The sequence below is a fragment of the Hemitrygon akajei genome, chromosome 5 (genome assembly GCF_048418815.1).
Source record: "Hemitrygon akajei chromosome 5, sHemAka1.3, whole genome shotgun sequence".
Taxonomy (NCBI): Eukaryota; Metazoa; Chordata; class Chondrichthyes; order Myliobatiformes; family Dasyatidae; genus Hemitrygon; species Hemitrygon akajei.
In genome coordinates, this window is record NC_133128.1 from 99,329,050 (window position 1) to 99,347,263 (window position 18,214).

Consider the following 18,214-nt stretch of genomic DNA (forward strand, 5'->3'; position numbering starts at 1 on the left):
ACCTCATACTCCAGAGACTCTGGTTCAATCCTGACTTCAGGTGCTGCACGTATGAAGTTTTCATATTCTCCCTGTGATTATATGCAATTCCTCTGCTTTACTCCCCCTTCTTAAAGATGTGTGGCTTGGTTGGTTAATTAGCCATTGTAAATTGCCCCTAGTGTGTAAGTCAGTGGTAGAGTCTGGGGAGAGTGATGGAAATAGTTGAAAGTGGTCGACATGGACTCAGTGGGTTGACGGGGCTGATTCTGTGCTGTATCACTCCATGACTCTACATACCACCCATTTAGGTGGTATGCTCTACCTTCTCCCCACTCCAACCCCATGTTTCTGGATTAAAACATTCCCTTCTAATCCTTCTGCTTTAAGTCGATGTCCATCAAGTGGTAGAATCCAGGGAGAGTTCAAAGTCAAGTTTATTGTTATTAACACATGTATATATACTGTATGTGCAAAATTATGCAAAGAGTGCAATTAGAACAAAGCAAAGTCTATTGTAGTGCAAAGTGATTGAAATAGTCACAGTATTAATTCACTGAGGTGGTGATTAGGGTCATGCAGATTGGTTCTAGAGTCAAATGATTGAAGGGAAGTCACTGTTACTGAACCTGGTGGTGAGAGACTTCAGGCTTCTGTATCTCCTGCCCAATGGTAGTTACAAGAAGATGGCATGATGCAGATGATGAGATCTTTGGTGATAGATGTTGCCATCTTGCGATAACATCTCATGTGATATGATATTGATGGTGGGTAGGGATGTGCCTGTAATGTATTGGGCTGAGTCCACTGTTCTAGCTTCTTGTGCAAGAGGACTGTGTCAGATTAGCACAAATGGGTGGAAACGTTGACCTCACAATTTACCTCACTGTGGCCTTGAACCTTGTCTGCCTGCACTACTCTTTCACTGTCCTCTCTGCATTCTGTTCTTTTCTTCCACCTTATACTTACTCAATGTAGTAACGTGAAACAATGATCACAGAGATGCCAAAGCTTGTTACTGTACTTCAGTACATGTGACAATAATAAACTAATTTACCAGTATTTTTGTAGGTTGGCGTTGACTCTGTGGGGTGAAGGGCCTTCTTCTATACTGTATAACTATAGAGTCTTGCCCTGGTGTAAACTCAGTTCCATGTGATGATGAGATGTTATTCTATATTGAGAAAGGTGGTGTTGTGGATGTGTTGTTACATAAAGGTTAGATTTATTTGTCACATGTACATATACAGTGAACAGTGTTTTTTGTGTCAAACCAGATCAGGGAGGATGGTACTGAACAGCTTGCAAGTGTTGACTTGCTTCCAGCACACATGTAGCATGCCCACAACTCACTAACCCTAACCCCAACCTGTACACATTTGCAATGTGTGAGGAACCATAGCTCCTGGAGGTAACCCAACGGTCATGGGGAAAATGTACAATCCCTGATCTTGCAGCTGGTACTGTAATAGTGTTATACTGTAATCCTAGGGGGAGCGTTTGTTACTGCTATTCAGGAGGCTTTAAACTAATGTGGCAGGGGGATGGGAACAAGTGCAGTGAGACAGAGGGGTGTAAAATGAGGGTAGAAGCAAAAAGTAGTAAGGTGAAAAGTAAAAGTGGCAGGCAGGCAAATCCAGGGCAAAAAGCAAAAAGAGCCACTTTTCAACATAATTGTATAAGGCCTAAAAGTGTTGTAAAAACAAGCCTGAAGGCTTTGTGTGTCAATGCGAGGAGCATTCATAACAAGGTGGATGAATTGAATGTGCAGATAGTTATTAATGAATATGATATAGCTGGGATCACAGAGACATGGCTCCAGGGTGACCAAGGATGGGAGCTCAACATCCAGGGATATTCAATATTCAGGAGGGATAGACAGGAAAGAAAAGGAGGTGGGGTAGCATTGCTGGTTAGAGAGGAGATTAACGCAATAGAAAGGAAGGACATTAGCCTGGAGGATGTGGAATCGATATGGGTAGAGCTGCATAACACTAAGGGGCAGAAAACGCTGGTGGGAGTTGTGTACAGGCCACCTAACAGTAGTAGTGAGGTTGGGGATGGCATTAAACAGGAAATCAGAAATGCGTGCAATAAAGGAACAGTAGTTATAATGGGTGACTTCAATCTACATATAGATTGGGTGAACCAAATTGGTAAGGGTGCTGAGGAAGAGGATTTCTTGGAATGTATGCGGGATGGTTTTCTGAACCAACATGTCGAGGAACCAACTAGAGAGCAGGCCATTCTAGATTGGGTATTGAGCAATGAGGAAGGGTTAGTTAGCAATCTTGTCGTGCGAGGCCCCTTGGGTAAGAGTAACCATAATATGGTGGAATTCTTCATTAAGATGGAGAGTGACATAGTTAATTCAGAAACAAAGGTTCTGAACTTAAAAAAGGGTAACTTTGAAGGTATGAGATGTGAATTAGCTAAGATAGACTGGCAAATGATACTTAAAGGGTTGACGGTGGATATACAATGGCAAGCATTTAAAGATCGCATGGATGAACTACAACAATTGTTCATCCCAGTTTGGCAAAAGAATAAATCAGGGAAGGTAGTGCACCCATGGCTGACAAGGGAAATTAGGGATAGTATCAAGTCCAAAGAAGAAACATATAAATTAGCAAAAAAAACCAGCACACCTGAGGACTGGCAGAAATTCAGAGACCAGCAGAGGAGGACAAAGGGCTTAATTAGGAAAGGGAAAAAAGATTATGAGAGAAAGCTGGCAGGGAACATAAAAACTGACTGTAAAAGCTTTTATAGATACGTGAAAAGAAAAAGATTGGTCAAGACAAATGTAGGTCCTTTACAGTCAGATACGGGTGAATTGATCATGGGGAACAAGGACATGGCAGACCAATTGAATAAGTACTTTGGTTCTGTCTTCACTAAGGAGGACATAAATAATCTTCCGGAAATAGTAAGGGACCAAGGGTCTAGTGAGATGGAGGAACTGAGGGAAATACATGTTAGTAGGGAAGTGGTGTTAGGTAAATTGAAGGGATTAAAGGCAGATAAATCCCCAGGGCCAGATGGTCTGCATCCCAGAGTGCTTAAGGAAGTAGCCCAAGAAATAGTGGATGCATTAGTGATAATTTTTCAAAACTCCTTAGATTCTGGATTAGTTCCTGAGGATTAGAGGGTGACTAATGTAACCCCACTTTTTAAAAAAGGAGGGAGAGAGAAACCGGGAAATTATAGACCGGTTAGTCTGACATCGGTGGTGGGGAAAATGCTAGAGTCGGTTATCAAAGATGTGATAACAGCACATTTGGAAAGAGGTGAAATCATCGGACAAAGTCATCATGGATTTGTGAAAGGAAAATCATGTCTGACGAATCTTATAGAATTTTTTGAAGGTGTAACTAGTAGAATGGATAGGGGAGAGCCAGTGGATGTGGTATATCTAGATTTTCAAAAGGCCTTTGACAAGGTCCCACACAGGAGATTAGTGTACAAACTTAAAGCACACGGTATTGGGGGTATGGTATTGATGTGGATAGAGAATTGGTTGGCAGACAGGAAGCAAAGAGTGGGAGTAAACGGGACCTTTTCAGAATGGCAGGCCGTGACTAGTGGGGTACCGCAAGGCTCAGTGCTGGGACCCTAGTTGTTTACAATATATATTAATGATTTAGACAAGGGAATTAAATGCAGCATCTCCGAGTTTGCAGATGACACGAAGCTGGGCGGCAGTGTTAGCTGTGAGGGGGATGCTAAGAGGATGCAGGGTGACTTGGATAGGTTAGGTGAATGGGCAAATTCATGGCAGATGCAATTTAATGTGGATAAATGTGAGGTTATCCACTTTGGTTGCAAGAACAGGAAAACAGATTATTATCTGAACGGTGGCCGATTAGGAAAAGGGGAGATGCAACAAGACCTGGGTGTCATTGTACACCAGTCATTGAAGGTGGGCATGCAGGTACAGCAGGTAGTGAAAAAGGCAAATGGTATGTTGGCATTCATAGCAAAAGGATTTGCGTACAGGAGCAGGGAGGTTCTACTGCAGTTGTACAAGGCCTTGGTGAGACTGCACCTAGAATATTGTGTGCAGTTTTGGTCCCCAATCTGAGGAAAGACATTCTTACCATAGAGGGGGTACAGAGAAGGTTCACCAGATTGATTCCTGGGATGGCAGGACTTTCATATGAAGAAAGACTGGATCGACTAGGCTTATACTCACTGGAATTTAGAAGATTGAGGGGAGATCTTATTGAAATGTATAAAATTCTAAAGGGATTGGACAGGCTAGATGCAGGAAGATTGTTTCTGATGTTGGGGAAGTCCAGAACGAGGGGTCACAGTTTAAAGATAAAGGGGAAGCCTTTTAGGACCGAGATGAGGAAAAACTTCTTCACACAGAGAGTGGTGAATCTGTGGAATTCTCTGCCACAGGAAACAGTTGAGGCCGGTTCATTGGCTATATTTAAGAGGAAGTTAGATATGGCCCTTGTGGCTAAAGAGATCGGGGGTATGGAGAGAAAGCAGGTACAGGGTTCTGAGTTGGATGATCAGCCATGATCATACTGAATGGCGGTGCAGGCTCGAAGGGCCGAATGGCCTACTCCTGCACCTGTTTTCTATGTTTCTATGTTTCTGTTTTAATAGTGTTACACTAACTGATATGCAACCATCAGAAATTAAAGATGCAGTCTAAAAGTGTGAGCATCATCTGCTACCACGTGTGACGTCTGACAAAGTACATACATGTTGTCTATACTACACTTGTGATTGCTGTAAGTGGCACTGCACCTTCCGTTGTCAGCATAGCATACCCACAATGCTCAGCAGAACAGCACAGAACACAACAAACAAACTCCTTTCCTCCAAAACACAAACACACACACACACACACACACACACACACACACACACACACACACACACACACACACACACACACACACACACACACACACACACACACACACACACACACACACACACACACACACTAGTCCAGCTGTAGGAAAGGCCTCTAGGCCCCCAGTCTCCAATCTGGTAACGTATACGTACTTTGATAATGAATTTACTTTTAATTTTGAACTTTACTTCTGTTGCATGAGTATACATCATGACTTTGAATGTTCTCTCCCATCATGAGGTGCATAATACAAAGCTACATGCCTTGCAGCATTCCTCGGATGTACGCTGACATAAATGCAAGTCTTCTTTTTCAACCAGACTCTTGCAGTGCAAAAGTAAAGAAGAAAAAAGTGGCACACTCTGTACATTTATTTAGAACAGTAGGAGTGATTTTCACTTGTTCCTTTAAATTTTCTTCCTGATTGTTCTCACTGTTCATCTTTGCAGATTTTGTGCCCCATTCTGCCTTGTGCTCTTTATTTGATTTAGAGATACAGCACAGTAAAAGGCCCTTCTGGCTCAACGAGCCTGTGCTGCCCAGTTACACTCATGTGATTAACCTACCAACCCATATGTCTTTAGAACGTGGAGGTGAAAACAGAACCCAGAGGAAACCCATGCAACCATGGGGAAAACATACAGACTCCTTGCGGACAGGGACGGGTTTGATCGCAGGTTGCTGGTGCTGTAATAGCATTACACTGTCCTCTGCACTACAATGATGCCCCAGAGTCAGGAGTGTGATTTGAACCCAGATGGAGACTATCCTGTTTTCTGTCTGCTCCCATTGCCGACACTCACCTCTCTTTCTCTTTACCTGCCTCTGCCCTTGCCTTGACAGGTTCGTTCTGGCAAGTCACATATTTGAATTGGCTGCCACACTATAAGCCTCAAGGTGTGCAGGTTAGAAGGGCATGAGCTGCAGCTAGATAAATTTGTAACATCTTACAGCAACCACTGAGATATTGGGACTCTGGTGTTTTATTCCGGTTCATTCACCTATAACTCTATAGGTGCTTTGAACATAGAACATAGAAAACTACAGCAAAACTTCATCTCTAGTAAGGAAACATGGTGGAGCAGGATTAGGACAGGTTACTCTACCTCTCCACTTGCTTCAATGAACCTAAATTTAGAACATACAGTGGCATGCAAAAGTTTGCGCACCGCTGGTCAAAATTTCTGTTACTGTCAATAGCTAAGCAAGTAAAAGATGATGTGATTTCCAAAAGGCATAAAATTAAAGATGACACATTTCTTTAATATTTTAAACAAGATTACTTTTTTATTGTCATCTTATACAGTTTCAAAATAACAAAGCAAAAGGCCCGAAGCAAAGGTTATGGCACCCTGCATGGTCAGTACTTAGTAACACCCCCTTTGGCAAGTATCACAGCTTGTAAACGCTTTCTGTAGCCAGCTAAGAGTCTTTCAATTCTTGTTTGGGGGATTTTCGTCCATTCTGCCTTGCAAAAGGCTTCTAGTTCTGTGAGATTCTTGGGACGTCTTACATGCACTGCTCTTTTGAGGTCTATCCACAGATTCTCGATGATGTTTAGGTCGGGGGACTGTGAGGGCCATGGCAAAACCTTCAGCTTGCACCTCTTGAGGTAGTCCATTGTGGATTTTAAGGTGTGTTTAGGATCATTATCCTGTTGTAGAAGCTATCCTCTTTTCATCTTCAGCTTTTTACAGATGGTGGGATGTTTGCTTCTAGAATTTGCTGGTATTTAACTGAATTCATTCTTCCCTCTACCAGTGAAATGTTCCCCGTGCCACTGGCTGCAACACAAGCCCAAAGCATGATCGATCCACCCCCATGCTTAACAGTTGGAGAAGTGTTCTTTTCATGAAATTCTGCACCCTTTTTTCTCCAAACATCCCTTTGCTCATTGTGGCCAAAAAGTTCTATTTTAACTTTATCAGTCCACAGGACTTGTTTCCAAAATGCATCAGGCTTGTTTAGATGTTCCTTTGGAAACTTCTAACACTGAATTTTGTGGTGAGGACACAGGAAAGGTTTTCTTCTGATGACTCTTCCATGAAGGTCATATTTGTGCAGGTGTCACTGCACAGTAGAACAGTGCACCACCACTCCAGAGTCTGCTAAATCTTCCTGAAGGTCTTTTGCAGTCAAATGGGGGTTTTGATTTGCCTTTCTAGCTATCCTACGAGCAGTTCTCTTGGAAAGTTTTCTTGGTCTTCCAGACCTCAACTTGACCTCCACCGTTCCTTTTAACTACCATTTCTTAATTATATTATGAACTGAGGAAACGGCTACCTGAAAACACTTTGCTATCTTCTTATAGCCTTCTCCTGCTTTTATTTATTTTAATTTTCAGAGTGCTAGGCAGCTGCTTAGAGAAGCCCATGGCTGCTGATTGTTGGGACAAGGTTTGAGGAGTCAGGGTATTTATAAAGCTTTGAAATTTGCATCACCTGGCCTTTCCTAACGATGACTGTGAACAAGCCATAGCCCTAACAAGCTAACTAAGGTCTGAGAGCTCAAATCTCTTGGGGTGCCCAAACCTTTGCACGCCACTGTAGAACATGGTACTGTACAGGAAAGTTCAGGTCCTTCAGATGTTCTAAGATCAATCTAAACCTTCCCTAGCCAGTTGGTGGCGTAGTGGCATCAATGCTGACCTTTAGGGCGAGAGGTCCTAAGTTCGAATCCAGCCAGCTCCCTTGCATCTGTGCTGGGTTAAGAGCTGGTGATCTCTTTAAAAAAACTCACCTGGCTGAAGGCAAAGGCAAACCACTGTCGTAACTTGCCACGTACATGAAATGACAATATGTCAGAAGTGGTGTGGAGGGAAATCGTCTGCCAACTGGAAAAATTCCAGATGTGACCTACCAATAAACCCTTCCCTGCATGTAGACCTCCATTTTTCTATCATTCCTGTGCCTATGTAAGAGCTTTTAAGATGTCTCTAATGTATCTGCCTCCACTACCACTACTAGTAGTGCCTTCTGCATACTCACTACTCTCTGCATAAAGAATACACTTCTAACACCTCCTCTATATTTTCCTCCAATCACCTTAAAATTACACCCCCTCATATTAGCCATTTCTGCTCTGTTGCAAAAAGTCTCTGGCTGTCCACTTGATCTATTCCTCCTATCATCTTGTACACCTCTTTCAAATCGCCTGTCATCTTCCTTAGCTCCAAAGAGAAAAGCTCTAGCCTGCACAACCTATCCTCATAAAGCATGCTCTCTAATCCAGGCCATATCCTGGTAAATCTCCTCAGCACCCTCTCTAGAGCTTGCAAGCTGTTCCTATAATGAAGCAACCAGAACTGAAGGTGTATTGAAAACCATTTAAACACCTCTATTGCATCTACAGCTCTTTTTCATTCTCATTTACAGGTGAGGGCTTCACTAGACATCATGCACTTAGCAGTCTAGAGCACAACAGGCACCACACTTTCGAAAGCTCTTTGCAGGAGAGTTACCAAACTAGATTTTGTGCAATCAATGCAATGAGGGAAAGCGATCAAAAATCTGAATAAAGTGGTTTAAAGTTTTAACAAATATCCAAAATGAAGCAAGGGAGAGGAGCAGTTTAGAGAGTTTTAGGACTTTGTTTTCAGGTAGTTGAAGGCATGGCTATGGTAATAGGAAGGTAATAGAAGTCAGAATTAGAATGGCAAAGGTTGACATGGTTCTTCTGGGAATCCCGGTTATCACAGAAATTATAGGTTTAATTTAAGAGGAGCATTTGATGGCTCTGGGGCTGTATTCTACTTGCTGGAGTTTAGAGGAATGGGGGGGGGGGGTGGGATCTCATTGAAACCTATTAAATATTGCAAGGCCTGGATAGAGAAGATGTGGAGAGGATGCTTTCTATGGCGGGTGAGTCTAGGGCCGGAGGGTACAGCCTTAAATTACAAGGATGTCCCTTTAGGACAGAGATGAGGAGGAATCTCTTTAGCCTAGGATGGTGAATTTATGGAATTCATTGCTACAGACAGCTGTGGAGGTCAAGTCATTGGGTATATTTATATATCGGTTCTTGATTAGTCAGAGCATCAAAAGTTCTGGGGAGAAGGCAGGTGAATGGGATTGAGAGGAGTAATAAATCAGCCATGATGGAATTGTGGAGCAGACACAATGGGCTGAATGGCCTAATTCTGCTCCTATGTCTTATGATCTTCTTGGAAGAGGGTACAGAGAGAGGTGAGCCATGGAGGGATTTGAACACAACCCATATTGGGTTCTTGCCAGCAGAGGAGCTAGTACAGGTCAGTGAGCAGTGGGCGCCAGGCAAATGAGTTTGAAACTGCCTCTTCAAGACTGAGCGAGAAGCTGCATGTTTTGAGAATTAAGAAAAGGGCAAAAAAAAAGCTTCTCATGGCATATATGATTGTTGAAAGACAGCACAGCTGATCAAGCTGACAATATCCCTTTCATTACCCACTGGTTCACCCTTCTCTCCCTAATACAATGGAAAGAATGAAGAGGAGTGAACTCACCAAATGTTCTGTGAGATTTCACTTGCCCTGCTCTTGTTGTTACTGTGCCTGTCAGAAGCTGTTTGGTCACCTTTGGTTGCCATGGTGCAACCCTGAATGTTCGGTCCTTTGACTCCATTATGGACCATGCCAAGTATGAGCAAATTCAACCTTGCATTGATTCTATAATGACATAGTTTACAGATCTCTGGACTAAGGCCAGCTCATTGCCTCTTGAGAGTTGTTTTTCTTTCCCTGGCAATGAGAGTATTTTTTTTAAATATACGGTCATTGACCACTTTACCAGGTACAGGACTGGAACCATTGTAGTTCATCCACTTTGAGGTTCAATGTGTTGTACATTCAGAGATGCTCTTCTGCACATCACTATTATAATAGAACATAGAAATCTACAGCACATTACAGGCCCTTCGGCCCACAATGTTGTGCCTACCATGTAACCTACTCTAGAAACTGCCTAGAATTTCCCTAGTGCATAGCCCTCTATTTGTCTAAGCTCCATGTACCTAATGCTTTCCGAGAGTTTCTGTTGCTTTCTTTTTAGCCTAAACCAGGCTGGCCATTCTCCTCTGACCTCTCTCATTAACAAAACATTTTCACCCACAGAACTGCTGCTCACTGGATGATTCTTGCACCTTTCTCTGTAAACTCTAGAGACTGTGTGCATGAAAATCCCAGGAGATCAGCAGATTCTGAGATACTCAAACCACCTCATCTGGCACCAACAATCATTCCAAGGTCAAAGTCATTTAGATCCCATTTCTTCCCGATTCTCATATTTGGTTTGAACAAGTGAACCTCTTGACCATATTTGCAGGTTGTTATGCTGCTACATCAGTGGCTGAATAGATATTAACAAGCAGGTGTACGTAATAAAATGACTATGGAGTGACCGTAAGTAATGGAACCTGTTTGTTAATTATTCATGGCTGTATGTGATTGGCAGGTCTTGTCTTGGGGCCAGAGATCCTTACTGTGGCTGGGACCTGAGGCAGAAAAAATGTACTACCATCGAAGACAGCTCCAATATGAGTCTATGGAGCCAAAACATCACTGACTGCCCGGTACGTGCCTTACATTTCATTCTTTTTAATGCCATGTACAGTATTTGCAGTTGGCTATATTTTGTCTTTGCCTTCAATTTGCTCCTCTCTGTCTCTGTAATTTCCTGTACCCCCCACTTCCTTCAAAATCTCTACTCCCTTCATCAGCATCACAAACTTTATTTCTCTAATTTGGTGAAGTATAATTTGTAGAATATAAAAGCAATGGTGTAATATTGAGGCTTTATAAGACATTGGTCAATCTGCACTTGGAGTATTGTGAGCACTTCTGGGCCCCTTATCTACAAAAGGATACACTGGCATTGGAGAGGGTCCAGAGGAGGCTCACAAGCATGATTCAGGGAATGAAGGGGTTAATGTATGAAGGGTGTTCAATGCCTCAGGGCCTGTACTCACTGAAGTTTAGAAGAAAGAGCAGGGATCTCATTGAAAGCTATTGAATATCGAAAGGCTTAGATAGAATGAATGTGAAGAGGATGAGTCCTGTAGCGGAAGGGTCTAGGACCAGGGGGCACAGCCTCAGAATAGAAGGGCATCCCTTTATCACAGGGATGAAGAGGAATTTTCCTTAGCCAGAGGGCAGTGAACCTGTGGTGTATTTCCAATTACCTGGCCCCTATAGCCATTCTGCACAGAGGGCAGTGGAGGCCAAGCCATTGGGTATATTTAAAGCTGAGGTTGACAGGTTTTTGATAAGACAGGGCATCAATGGTTGAGGGGAAAAGGCAGGAGAATGAAGCTGATGGGGATAATAAATCAGTGATGATGGAAATTAGGAGCAGACTTGATGGACCAAGTGGCCAGGTTCTGCTCCTATGTCTTATGGAAGTGTCTACAACTGCCAACACCTAAAATCTGGAGTTCCCTAAGCTTCTTCACTTCTCTTTACACACATGAAAAAGTGGTAGAAACAGATCGAGTAGTGATTTGCTAAAGGGAGTTTAATGAGCAGTTTTATTTGTTACATGTACAACAAAATGTCCAAACATACAACGAAATGTGTCATTCACGTCAACAATCACAGTCTGAGATGTGCTGGTGGCAGCCCACAAGTGTTGCCAAGCTTCCTGCGCCAACCTACTAACGCTAACCTGTACAGCCTCGGACTGTGGGAGGAAACCCACATGGTCATGGAGAGAATGTACAAACTCCTTACAGGCAGCAGTGGGATTTGAACCCCTGATCTTACAGCTGGCACTATAAAGGATGATGCTAACCACAATGCTTGGATAAGTTTTCATGAGGAAAAAATTATAGCATATTGGGAACACAATGTGAAGCAGCAGGGTGCAGCTAATAGACCTGTATAAGTGACCCAGGTTTATTCCTGACCACAGTGCTGTCTGTGTGGAGTTTGCACCTTCCCCTGGGCCCTGCTGATCAGTATGATCATGGGTTAGACTATGGGAAGAGATTGAGTCATCTGGGACTATACCAGCTGGAATTCAGAAGGATGAGAGGAAATCTTACAGAAACATAAAATTATAAAAGGGATAGATAAGATAGAGGCAGGAAAGTAGTTTCCATTGATAGGTGACACGACAACTAGGGGACAAAGCCTCAAGATTTGGGGGAGTAAATTTAGGACTCAGATGAAGAGTGGTGAATCTGTGGAATTCTCTGCCCAATGAAGCAGTGGAGGCTACCTTAGTAAATATATTTAAGACAAGGTTGGGTAGATTTTTGCATAGTAGGGGAATTAAGGGTAATGGGGAAAAGGCAGAGAGCTGGAGATCAGATCAGCCATGATCTTATTGAATGGAGGAGCAGGCTCAATAGGCCAGATGGCTGACTCCTGCTCCTATTTCTTATGTTCCTATGATGACATTTGTGGGCTTCCTTCAGCACAATCTTCACTGATTTGATTTAATCCAAAGGATTTGTTTCACTGTTTACATGTGACAAATAGTCTTTAGTTCTTTTCATCTTTGAGAGAATTCCACACCTTTCAATGCTAGGCTGTTGTGTACCACACTTCTACTTGGACCCATTCACCACATTCCAGACTTCAGTGTCTTGGCAATTCTATCCCTCACCCTGAGTAGTTTCCTCTTGTTTACTGATCTGTTGTCTGGTGAGAACATGGCTCCCTTGCCTGGCTCCATTTCTTAGCCTTAGCCCGCCTTTATTGGAATCCATCAGCACCAGCAAAGCCTGGGCCAATATAGATCACCCATGATCATACTGAATGGCAGAGCAGGCCCAGAGGTCTAAGCAGCCGACTCCTGAATCAACATGGTCAGCATATTTCATCCAGGAAATAATCAGGAGTCCTTACAATAAGCACATTTTCCATTTTTTTCAATGAAAGACAATCACTCAGTGAATTATAGGAGATCTGCCATTTTGCAGCGCATGGAGTAAGTTGCATTTCACAGCGGATCCACTTTCCTTTATACTTTACATCCCACTGACAGATTCCTTTCAAGTTTGATGATTTATTACTTCTACTGAGGGATTTAGGATTTAATTACGATGGCCATAAGTCGATCTGGTATTGAACTGAGAAGTGGCAAGACTTTTCCTGAAATGGAGCAAACTGAACAAATAAAGAAAGCGGAGGAACCTGTTACTTTAGCAGGAATATTTTCTTCAATACAAGACATGAAGTTGGAATTCAGATTGCTTAACACTAATATTGATAAGCTGACGGACGCCAATGGGAAGCTTGAAAAATCTATCTCTAGTGTTCAAGAATCTCTGAAGAATTTGGACTTTCAACTTCAGACGCTTAAGCAGACTACAAATCGAATCGAGAACGAATATGATCAATTCAGGCAAACTATTAAAGAACAAGGAGTGAAGATGTCTTCGATGGAAAAGAAAATCGATGAAATTACCTTGGAACTATCTAAAACGAAGAAAAAAATGGTTGATTTAGATAGTAGAGGGCGTCAGAGGAATATGCGTATACTAGGACTGCCTGAAAATACTGAAGCTGGCGATCTGTTAAAGTTCTTCTCAGATATGCTGTACTCACTTTTTAGTGAGACCCTGGAAGCTAGCCCTTTAATTGATAGAGTCCATAGAATTCCATTTTCTCGGCGTTCATCTGAATTACATCCTCGACCAATTGTACTTCGTTTGCATTATTATACAACCAAAGAAGCCATACTTCGAGAGGCCAGAAAAAAGCGAAAGATAATCTTTAAATCAATAAAGATTGGTATAGTTGAAGATTACCCCCCTGAGATCTTTGCCGAAAGAAGGAAATACCGAGAAATCATGAGCAAAATGTATAAATTAAATTTACACCCCTCTCTCTGGTACCCAGCACAGCTGATAATTTTTCCTGAAGGGTCTCAGTCACTGAGAATTTACTCTCCCCGGGAGGGATGGGAGTACATTAAAAATCTTAAAGTTCAGTCAATTACTGAATAGGTAATTCTGATGTATGAGATGTTTATAGATCTCCTGAGTTAAGTTTATTCTATGCTTTTTAAGTCTTTGGTATGGGACATGGCTGATTAAACTTTCTTTTTACTCATTAATAACTAGTATATATATATAACTGTTTTGTAGGGAACTCTTACAGTATTATACTATAAAGGTCCATAGAGGACCTGTCGTGTATTACTCTTTTTATTTCTTTTGTTTGTCTCAATACTAATATAGTTTTAGGTTTGTTTTATATATATAAATTGTTTTCTTTTTTGAGAGAAAGAACTTTGTAATATTATTTGCTTGGATTTATTTTTCTTTGAATATGTGATTAATATACTTTAGACAAATTTAAGATGGCCATCGCCAATTATGTTTTTACTACTGTTAGACATAATATTGTAATATTTGAAATCTGTTTGTTCCTTTTATTATGGCTATTCTGGGTGGGATTAATATTTTAAATTTAATATACGTAGCTGCAAAATGGAGGATAGCGTCAGGGGTTATTAGCTTAGCATGCGGCCAGCCTATTGGGTGCTGTCTTTCTGGCTTTGTGGGGGGGGGGGAGGGCTATTAGAATAGGTATTTTTTCTGGATTGGGTGGTTCTTTTGATGGATTTTTTTTTTGCGAATACGTCACTCCTTCTAGTTGTACCTGTGCCTTTTGGATCAATCTGTGCTTGTGTAATAGTTCTTTTATAAAATATAAAATTAAATTTTAAACACAGATGTTAACAAAATTAATATAATCTCTTGGAATCTGAATGGTGTGAATCATCCTATTAAATGTAAAAATATTTTAAAGAAATTAAAAACACTTAATGTAGATATTACCGTAAATTCCGGATTATAAGCCGCTACTTTTTTCCCACGCTTTGAACACTGCGGCCTTTACTACGGTGCGGCTAATGCATGGTTTTTTTTCATGCCGCCAAAAACATTTTGCCTCGTAACAGTAGACCAATAAAATTGATGAGTAGTTCACAGAGGTCCAATGAAATTGTACGATAAATCAAGCGCACTTTCACAATTAAATTATTGTAAATCAGTCATTTGTACTCACCCTCATCAACATGGAAAACACTCGAAGAAAAGCATTGTGTTGCCTTTATGGCAGTTATTTAGTTTATAATATTTTCGCTTAGTAATTCATTTGTTAGTATTTTCTAGTTAAAGTTAGAAGTGTTTTAAGTATATTTGTTTTCTGTACTACATCCCGGAATGCTATGACGTCACATCCGGTTTCGCCGCGTCTTGTGGGAAAATACCGGTTTGGGATAAACGGAAAGGAGGGGGTGAGCGCATTACACCCGAGCGAGAACGCTGTAAGCATATGATGCAGCTTTTAAGTTAAAGGCGATCAATAACTTTTCCTGGTAGGCTGCAGTATATATATTTTTTTTACCAGTCGTTAGGAGATATTGGAATGTTGTTCGTGCACTGTTCAGTAAAAAAGTATACGCAACGTAATTTGTGTGTTACCGATACGTATGTATATTTAAAAGTAGCCGTATTACAGGCACGGTTCGAAAAAAAGCATTTGCAATATGTATTTGTTTATGTTACCATACGGATTTAATTAAAAGTTAAAAAATCCTCACGTGTAATATCTTTCTGTGTAAATATCTCATATTACAACGTGGGACACCTGCGGCTTAAAATCCGGTGCGGCCTGTACAAGTACAAAATTGATTTTCTTTCTAAAATTAGAGCATGCGGCTTTTAATCAGGTGCGCTCTGTAGTCCGGAATTTACGGTATTTTTTGCGCAAGAAAATCATATACAGAAACAGGATGAGGAGAGGTTTTTCAAATTTTGGAAAGGGCCTTTATTTCATTACGTACACGACACTGGAAGAACTTTTGTACCTTCATTTCATTCATTGTTGACTAATAAAGTTAGAGGCGTATCTATTTTTGTTAACTCCAAAATCCCCTTTGTACATTTTAATACTATTACTGATTCGATTGGAAGATATTTAATTGTTACTGGCTTATTACGCAAGCAAAAGGTAGCTCTGGTGTGTGTATACACATCTAACATAGATAATTCTGATTCTTTTAAGAAGCTTTTTTCTGAGCTACCGAATTTGAATGAATATAAGTTGGTCATTGGTGGTGACTTTAATTGCTGTCTGAACCCGGCGATTGACAGGTCAATCAACCAATCCATCGCTTCCTAATAAAGCGGCGGCGTGTATTAATTCTTTTTTACTAGAATATGACCTGGTTGATATCTGGAGATATAAACACCCTAACGACAAAGATTTCTCTTTTTCTTCACACGTTCATCATTAGAAATTGATGAGGGTAAGGCAGTGGATGTGGTCTACATGGACTTTAGCAAAGCATTTGACAAGGTCCCTCATGAGAGACTCATCCAGAAAGTCATGAGGCATGGGATAAGTGGAACCTTGGCTGTTTGGATAAAAAATTGGCTTAAAGGAAGAAAGCAAAGGGTAGTTGTGGAAGGAAAGTATTCTGCCTGGAGGTCGGTGACTAGTGGAGTGCCGCAGGGATCTGTCCTGGGACCCCTGCTATTTGTGATTTTTATAAATGACCTGGATGTAGAGGCGGAAAGATGGGTGAGTAAGTTTGCGGATGACATGAAGATTGGAGGAGTTGTGGATGGAGCTGTAGATGGTCGAAGGTTACAAGAGGATATAGACAGGCTGTAGAGCTGGGCAGAAAAATGGCAGATGGAGTTCAATCCAGACAAGTGTGAGGTGATGCATTTTGGAAGGACAAACCAGAAGACTGAGTACAGGATTAATGATCAGTTACTTAAGAGTGTGGATGAACAAAGGGACCTTGGGGTTCAATTCCATACATCCCTCAAAGTTGCTGCGCAGGTTGATAGGGTATTTAAGAAGGCCTATGGGATGCTAGGCTTCATTAACAGAGGGACTGAGTTCAAGAGTAGAGAGGTCATGTTGCAACTCTGCTAATCTCTGGTGAGACTGCAGAGGGCATATATACAAAATTAAGGGAGGGAAGTTTAGGGGAGACATCAGGGGTAAGTTTTTTACACAGAGGGTTGTGAGTGCCTGGAATGACTTGCCAGGGATGGTGGTGGAGGCTAAAACATTAGGGGTATTTAAGAGCCTCTTGGACAGGCACATGGATGAAAGAAAAATGGAGGGTTATGGGGTAGTGTGGGTTTAGTACTTTTTTTAAGGATTATATGGGTCAGCACAACATGGAGGGCTGAAGGGCCTGTACTGTGCTGTAGTGTTCTGTGGTTCAATGGTTCTAATTGATCACTTTTTTTTAGATACACGTTTGCTACACTCCGTTGTTGAGTGTGCGTATGACATCATTGCGTTGTCGGATCACGCGCCTTTGAAGTTAACACTGAAGTTTTTGGATAGCTTTATGAAAATGTCATAGTGGAGATTGAATCCCAAATTGTTACAGGATCCAGCTTTTGTTAGTTTTATTAAGGAACAAATTTCTATATTTTTTGAATTTAATACAACTGAAGGAATGTCAAACCTGGTTATATGGGACACGATGAAATCTTTTCTTAGGGGACAGATAATTTCATACTCAGCAGCTTTAAGAAAGAAAACTAAAGTGGAATTGTCAGTGCTTACTAATAAAATTAGAGAGATAGATAAAGCGTACTCAGTTAAACCTACTGAAGACCTATATAAAGAAAGGGTCGAACTTCAATCACAATATGATTTGCTTTTGACCTTTCCCATCGAACAGCAAATTCTCAAATCTAAAAGTTTATTTTATATACATGGAGATAAGTCTGGTAAACTTTTGGTGAGTCAGTTAAAGGCTGGTATGGTCAGAAGACAGATTTTAAAAATCCATAGACCAGATAGAATTGAAACCCTAGACCCTTATGAAATTAACAAGATATTTATGGATTTCTATTCTAATCTTTATAAATTTGAATTCTTTGATAATACTATTATTATGAATAGATTTTTGCAAAAGTTAAATATACCCAAAATTTCGACTGAAGATGCTGATATATTAGATGCACCTCTCAAACAAGAGGAGATAGCTAACGCTATATCCTCTATGCAATTAGGGAAAGCTCCGGGACCTGATGGTTATACGTTGGAATTTTACAAGACTTTTCATGAAATGCTTATACCACATCTTCATCAAACCTTTACTGATTCTTTACCCTCTGGGAATCTTACAAAAACTTTTTATGAGGCACTAATTTCATTGATTCCTAAAAAAAGGAAAAGACCTACTGGAATGTGCATCCTATAGACCTATCTCTTTACTGAATGTAGATTTTAAAATTCTCTCTAAGATTCTAACTAATAGACTTGAGAATATTTTGTCTACTGTTATCTCAAATGATCAAACAGGATTGATTAAAAATAGGTACTCACATTTTAATATTTGAAGACTGTTCAATATAATTTATTCCCCCTCAGTCAAAGAATATGAATGTGTTGTG

At 40.9% G+C, this 18,214-nt stretch overlaps 1 protein-coding gene across 2 annotated transcripts in view; it reads left to right on the forward strand.

Moving 5' to 3' along the window:
- sema5ba (sema domain, seven thrombospondin repeats (type 1 and type 1-like), transmembrane domain (TM) and short cytoplasmic domain, (semaphorin) 5Ba) overlaps positions 1-18,214 on the forward strand; it is a 607,738-nt gene that overhangs the window by 455,085 nt on the left and 134,439 nt on the right. For both annotated transcript variants that reach the window (XM_073046134.1, XM_073046135.1), the window contains one exon: positions 10,282-10,399. In XM_073046134.1, coding sequence (XP_072902235.1) covers positions 10,282-10,399 — 118 coding nt within the window. The remainder of the gene's footprint in view (positions 1-10,281; positions 10,400-18,214) is intronic.